The sequence below is a fragment of the Haemorhous mexicanus genome, chromosome 6, assembly GCF_027477595.1.
Source record: "Haemorhous mexicanus isolate bHaeMex1 chromosome 6, bHaeMex1.pri, whole genome shotgun sequence".
Lineage (NCBI taxonomy): Eukaryota > Metazoa > Chordata > Aves > Passeriformes > Fringillidae > Haemorhous > Haemorhous mexicanus.
In genome coordinates, this window is record NC_082346.1 from 27610443 (window position 1) to 27617797 (window position 7355).

Here is a 7355-nt window from a genome sequence, read left to right on the forward strand (position 1 = left end):
AATATAAGACTAGACATTAATTTCTTGTTTTGCCAAGTGGAGCTTTGATACAGACAGCTGACAAGAACAGTTTCTGGAGCATGTTCTGGTCTGACTAAGGACTCTGAATAAAGCAGCTGTACAAACAGGTGACAGATTCACCTTCTGCCTATGGAAAGGGACCAGCAGAAAAGGATTAAGAGGCTGCAACCTGTGCCAGTATGGGTGTGTGGTGTGAAGAGCTGGGAGCATGCCATGCCAACCCCATACCTTTGAGCCTGAGTAAGACAGAGAAGGTGACTGGGAAAAGCGCAAGTGGAGAGGAAAATGAAGGCGCTTTGGTCTCCATAACAAGGCTGACCTTGTGAAGGGTCATCCATGGTGACAAGTCAGAGAGTCAGTCGTGCAGGGCAGGAGTAAAGGACGTGCTGTGTGAGGCACAGAGCAGCAGGGCAGATGTGAGAGCCATGCAGACTCTTGCCACCCATGCTGAACACACCACAGTACAGGGAGCACTCACCACAGACAGCGGGCGTTGTAGCTGCGACACCCTGTGAAGTGGAATGGAAAGGTGGGTGCCGGTTGGATGGGGACCCACAGGAAACTAAATAAAAGCCAGTAAACAGACTGTTTAGATTGATTTAGTGCAAGGACAAGAACAATAATGAGAAACACTTTGGTAATTTTGTTTCTTATTCTCTCTCCTCCTCTCTCACCAAAAGGAGTTACTTTGTAATGTTAAAAGTCCACCTCTTTAGCTGTCGCAACCTGCCTAGAGCTGGTTGACAGCTGGATGTCCATCCCATACACAGACAGCACTTGCACCCCTCCACGTAACAAATGTTATGTATTACAAGCTGACACTCCAGCCTAGATAGTACTAGGGAAAATGCACTCAAGTAGCTGGATTCGGCACTGTGTCCTCGCATTAGAGTGGATGTTATTATTCTATTTCGCCTATGTTCCTTACACCGTGGCCCTGTGGACGTCAGGAGCTGTCGCGCCACCCTGTTAAACATTAACTGCTTGATTTTCCAACGCAGCACCTCAGGTTCTGGGGTAAAGCCAAAGCCGGGAGCACGGGCAGGCTCCTGCGGAGAGCCGGCCCGCTCATTCCAGCCCAGCTTCTCCCTTTTGGGCACGGCGCGCTCTGCTCCGGCGGCCTCTGGCTTCGGGCAGCGGCCGATCCCCCGGCATCCCCAGGCGGGAATGTGGCACCCAGCGCTGCCGGACGGGCCGACCCCGGGCCGGGCACCCCGCCTGACGCAACCCGCGCCCCGCTTTGCCCCACGCGCGGCGCCGCGAAACCTCCCGCCCTCGTTGCATCACCCGGGCGGGGCGGGGCGGGGCGGGCGGCCCGGGCCGCCTTTAAAGCGCCGCGGCGGCCGAGCCGCCCCACAGCCGCAGCCACAGCCCCGACATGAAGCGCGACGCGCAGCTCCCCGAGGAGAGCCCGGAGCCGCCGCCACGCCCGCTCCTCTCCTCCTCCTCCTCTTCCTCGCCCTCGGGGCAGGCGGAGGGCGCAGAGCTGGCGGCGCCGGTGTGGATCTTCGGGTACGGTTCGCTGGTGTGGAGGCCGGGCTTCGAGTTCACGTCGCGCAAGGTGGGCTTCATCCGCGGGTACAGCCGCCGCTTCTGGCAGGGGGACACCTTCCACCGCGGCAGCGAGAAGATGGTAAGGGGGGGCGGCGGCGGGGGGGCCGCGGGGCGCCGGTGCCGCGGCTCGGCTCTAACGGCGCTGCCTTTTCTGTGCCCACAGCCCGGCCGGGTGGTGACGCTGCTGGAGGACTGCGGGGTGAGTACCGGGGGAGCTGGGGGCAGGCCCGGGCGGGGGGTGCCCGCGTCACCTCCTGGAAAGGTGTGGCCGCAGCCGAGTGCTCTTGAGCCCCGCCGGGATCGTGGGGGGTTGTGCGGTGTGTTACCCTTCTCTGCCCTCTTATCACTTGTGGGGGACCCCCCGGAGTAAGGGAACCTTGATTTGAAACATTAGCGGGCGGCTAGACGGGCCAGTGCGGTCACAGCATCCCGTAACTACCCTGCTCTTTGGCTTTCAGGCATGCACGTGGGGTGTAGCCTATGAAGTCCGTGGGGAACAAATTGCTGCATCGCTCGAGTATCTCAACATGCGAGAAGCTGTCCTGGGAGGCTATGACACCAAGCTGGTGAAGTTCCACCCTCAGGAGAAAGATGCAGAGGAACCCATCTTGGCTCTTGTTTACATTGCAACACCCCAGAACCCTTCCTACCTTGGCCCAGCATCTGAAGAAGACATTGCAGCTCAAATCATTGTCTCAAGTGGTTGTGCTGGTCATAACATAGAGTACTTGCTGAGACTGGCAGACTTTATGCGCTACTTCTGTCCTCAAGCAGAGGATAAACATCTCTTCTCCATTGAAGAGGCTCTTATTTCCATCCTTCCATGTCTATACTACACAGAGGAGTCTCTAGAAGAAACTGCAAGTGTCCCTTCGAAGTCTAAGAGTTGAAATAGGAAACTTTTTTGCAGGGTTCAGTAGAAGGGACTTAAGGGAGAAGAAAGCAGTGGGGACAATCTTAACTCTGATAAAATATACTGGACTGAGTGAATAAAGGGAGAACTAGCAAGTAGTTGGGGAGGGAGGAAGTGGAGAGTAAAACACTTGCTATAGGACTTGCAATTAGTACTTGTTACACTCCTTATCTGTAGCATCACGATACCCATCACTGCTTTCCAGCTGAGAGCTGGGATCTTCACAGGAACTCTGCTCTGTAACAGACTTGCTTCTGGGAGTCAAACCTGAGGCACTCATTTTCTGTAGAGAAAGAGGCTCATCTGTTCTGTGCACTTTCTCTTTTTTTCTTATCTTTTTTTTTTTCTTTGAAGACTAGTTGAGCAGGACTTGACTGGGTTTAAGCAGTATCTCTGTAATTCTACCTCAGATTGGCAAAAAGCTGTTTATGTGCTAGTGGAGACTTTGGCAGATTCCGCCAAATAAAACCTTTATTTTTTTTTTTTCCCCTGCCTTGTCCCACCTTCAATGCAATGACCTGACACTAAATTTTAGAATGTTTGTGCAATATAAAGTGAACAGACCTCTTAATGCTCTTGAGGGTCCTACTTCCTTATGTTGGGAAGGGTCACAGTAATGCACTCCTTTTCTAAAATGTCATAGTGTATTTATTATGTGATACATTTCCTCTTAGGAGGGGTATCTAAACTACTCACATGCCACGGTGGTATGCAGCCCACACTCAACCTTGCATTTGTGCCTTCTAGTTTTAAATCTGTTTTCTGAGGAGCTAAGCCTGCTTTAATGACAAGCTTTTTTCCAAGTTTCACCGTCCTTGTGCTGCTCCAGACATAACTGATACTGTAAGAAAAGGTCCTGCCTGTGTGGGAAGCCTGTGCTGCCTGCAGGAAAGCTGTCAGGATGCAGGGCAGTTTTAACTAGCCCTGAACTGGATAAACCTCTGGTGCTTCAGGATGACGTGGGCTTCTGTAGAAGCATTTTTTGAGGGTTCTAGTTCCATACAGGGCTGGATGTCTGGCAGCTTCCATTTGACTGCAGAGCACCATGAGTGAGCATACTTGTAAGCCTGTGAGCTGCTGAAAAACCTGCCATGATGGTGTTAAGCAGAGGCACTGCTACAAGCTCAGACTTTTTCAGCTTCACGTATTAACAGCATGAAAACCCACAGTATTTTATGAGAAAACTGCTGCTACTGCAGCTGCAGCAAAATAGCTCTTTAGAGCTCACCCCTGGGACTGCTGGCTCCTCCCAAATGCCATGTGATTTTTTAATTATAAAAAAGGCTAGGGATTGTTTGTATTACTGTGGCTTGTATGCATATGAAGTGGTACGGTGCTGTGCCCAGTAATAAAACAAACTGACAAAGTCAGTCTCATGTACTTTGGTGTTAGTCTTTTTCATTGTGGACTTAGAGTTCAAACTAAGAAGTCTTGGGTTTTTGTTTTTGTTTGGGGTTTTTTTTGTGTGTAGTTCTTTTTGTCAGGTTTTTTGTGTGTTTTTGTTTGTTTTTTGTGGTTTTTAATGGTGGGGTTTTTTTTAACAAAGTTGTAATTGCTAATGCTGCTGAAGTTCCTATGGATTTTTTTTTGTTTTGTTTTGGGTTTTGTTTTGGTTTTTTTAAATCATCTAGCTGAGCAGCATGCCTCTGCCAAACCTAGTGGAAGAACCTGATTGACTCTTTCCCTTTGAGGAAAGGGGATTCAGTGACTTTCTCTTTCCAGCTCTTGTTGATTGTGGAGTGCTGGTACTGATAACAGACACAAGCCAGCCCTCCAAACTCTGCAGGGCAGGCACAGAAATGTAATTCTTCTTTGGCAGGTGACAGGATTTTCATTCTGAAAACTTGGCATTGCTGTTTCCAAGAAGTAATAGTGGACGGACCAGAAACTGCAGCTGCAGCCAGATCTGCTACAGTAAGGGAGTCAGTTATTTTTTCCTGCCTTGTGCCCCATGTGGTGTGTACAGGGGTAATGAGCACATTCCCACTCCTCTAGTTACCAGCTCCCTCAGCACCAGCAGATCACTGTACCTACCAGGACCACTGTGCCTGCCTCAAGACTGGAGTGATGGAATAAAAACTAACTGAAACAACTGAATATACCACTAATTAAAGGCAGGGAAAACAGACTAGAGAAAAATACGCTTTCACTGTCCTGTGGAGGCTCTCTTCAGCCGAGCAGCTGCACCCTGGGGGCTGGGTGTCCTCCAGCTGGAAACTCAAAGGGTTAAAGACTGAGCTTACCTGCAGAGAAACACTCCCTCACTAGTACAAGACTGGGATCAGATTGCAGAATAACTCCAGATAAAATAAAACCATCTTCACACCTTTCCAATCTTCACAGGCGCAAAGATGCCACCAACAGGAATGTGCACTGAGCCACCTCCATTGCCATTGCACAGGGAGAGCCCCTTGCCTTGTCCTGCCTAGCCTGGGTTGGCCCTGTCATCTTTCACATCTGGTAAAAGACAAGCAGTGAATGCTTGTGAACAATGCAGCTGCACTAGGAATGTTCCTTCAGTGGCTGTTTCTTCTTCCCTGAAAACCTTCACTGTTTTAAGCACAGATACACTACTCCACTGAACTACCATTTTCTTCCCAAGGAATTCTTTGTAGTGGACTTTAAAAAAAGGGACCCCATTTTCTCATCAGAAGCGATGAAAATGGCAGCTTGCTGCTGTCACCCTGTCACTGCATCTTCAAGTCAGTAAGACACTGAGGTAATTAGTTAACTTCTTTCTCCCAAGGCTTTTACTGTGTCCTGTGAGTCTGGAAACTGGCCATTGTTTGGTCAGTTGATTAATTTAAAAGGTTAACATCCCAGATTTGAACTTTGGCCATGTGATTGAGCAGAGATGGCACCCTGCAACATTTGCTACATGCCCAGACTTTGTACTGCTATACAAAGAGGGGGGTTACTTGCTTCTGATGAGCCAAGTGGGAGGAATATAATTGCTGCCTGGAGGCAGTCTCACAGCCATGGCACTTGGGAGTGCCAAGTGGATGGTGACACACAAAGACAGTGTCCTACCCCGGGTATATTTCACTATAGGTTTCCTGTCCCCATGCCATGACTTGCCAGCCCAAGCGAAGCAGCTGGCTGTGGGTGCAGCTCCAGCTTCCGGCAGCTCTGCCACTGACAACTGGCCTGGGAAAAAACACTCACCATTGTCAGAGGGTGGGACAACCAGTGTTGCCAGACACTTCTGGAGATGCTTCCCTATCCAGCAGCTTCCTACTGCATGTGCAGTTTTTCCTGACTTCCCTATGACAAGCTTGTGCCTATCAGGTAACCTCACGTTAGAAACCAATTGCAATGGAAACGAATTTACAAGCTCTATCAATTGCGCATTTCCCAAGCCTAAAACCAGCACAATTCATAAGGTTTCAGTTCCTTCTTCAGCCTTTTCCATTTTCCTGCCTAGCAGTTCCCACACATGTCCTGGAACATGTTCCCATGTCTTGGAACATGGGCCTGACTCACCATTTCCTTGAGTACATTAAGACAGGACCTATCCAGCTGCTTTGCAGTGGCAAAAGCCCTCTAAGTAAAGTAGATGACAACAGTTATCCAGCCCCAGCCTTCATATGTTAAAGCAATCCTGAAGGCAAACAGTCCTTGAAAGGCAGGGAAAGGATAAGCAAACTCAGCAATGTTAAAAAGATTCAGAGAAGACCAAACCAAGAGGAAAAATCTCTGGTTTTTAGATGCTGCAGTATAATTGCAGTTTCAAGGTGTAGTGTCCAGAACAGAGGAGACCACACAGGTAAATCCACGAAAGTGATTCCAGCTTTAGTAAAAATGTAGTTTAAATATAGCATCTCCAAGGTGCGAACTTACCTGTGCTTCATGTACTTCTCCATGTCAGAAAAATAATGAGACCAAATTAATATTTGTGGCTGATGACAATAAATGCATGCAACTTTGCGAGGGAAGGAGGTGGTAGGAAAGGGGAGAAGAGAGGGAACAGACCAGATTTCCTCAAATGGGTGTGAAAGCAGCCAATGCTTGGTCACATCTACCTGAGGAAAAGGTACATTTGAGCATCCCAAGAGTGGGGCCAGCTCACAAACTTTGAAGGCTACTGAGGAGCCAGCCCAGAATCTCAGTCCCAGGAGGAGCTGAAGGGGGAAGGTGGAGCTCTGCATGCATGCCCACAGGCTTGAGAGGCTCCCTGGGGCTCTGCCATGCGTGGCAGGGAGAGTCTTGCAGGTGGCCTGCAAGTCACAGGGAATGGCACATGCTGGACTTAGCATCTGTTACAGGAACTGCAGCTGGCTATATGTAGCACATGTTATTCCATATGTGTCAGCCTGCTCCTCAAGAGACAGGCTGTAATATGGATTTAATCACCTACAGACGTTTCACAGGCAGAGGAATAGCAAAAGATAAAACCCCAAAGAAAGCTTCTGAGCTCTGCAGGCCGGCCCCTGCAGCCAGAGCTGCCGTGTGTGGGAGCCTGCGGAGGCCGTGCTGGCGGCGCTCCCCGACAGCAGCCGAGGCACTTTGTGCACACTGAACACGGGGTGCATCTGCCCAGAAAGCACGCCTGGCTTGGTAACAGCCTGTTCTTCTGCTCCTGCTACCAGGAAAGCTTGGAGGGAAGAGAAAGCAGGGGAAAGAAACAGAGGCTGCTGTGTATAGAGCTGCACCAGCACAAGGCAGACAGACTTTGCATGAAATATCCAGACGTGGCCACCTGTGTGCTTTGACACTTCTCCAGGTAACACATTCCAGATAGTTCAGCACCAGAATGGGGGCATAGCTGGCATGTCCCAAAACCTGGTAGTCAATCTAGGGCTGAAACTTTAAATCAGGTTTTATCACATTCACGGCAGTAATTTCAGCCCAAAGGCAGGAAGGAAAG

The 7355-nt window shown here is 49.8% G+C and overlaps 1 protein-coding gene across 1 annotated transcript; it reads left to right on the top strand.

Annotated features, from left to right (window-relative positions):
* Positions 1-1364: 1364 nt before the first annotated feature.
* Positions 1365-3868, top strand: CHAC1 (ChaC glutathione specific gamma-glutamylcyclotransferase 1). Its single transcript, XM_059849464.1, has 3 exons — positions 1365-1654; positions 1739-1774; positions 2034-3868. Exons 1-3 carry the CDS (start codon positions 1400-1402, stop codon positions 2463-2465), a joined length of 723 nt encoding a protein of 240 aa, XP_059705447.1. The 5' UTR covers positions 1365-1399; the 3' UTR covers positions 2466-3868.
* The last annotated feature ends 3487 nt before the right edge of the window (positions 3869-7355 follow it).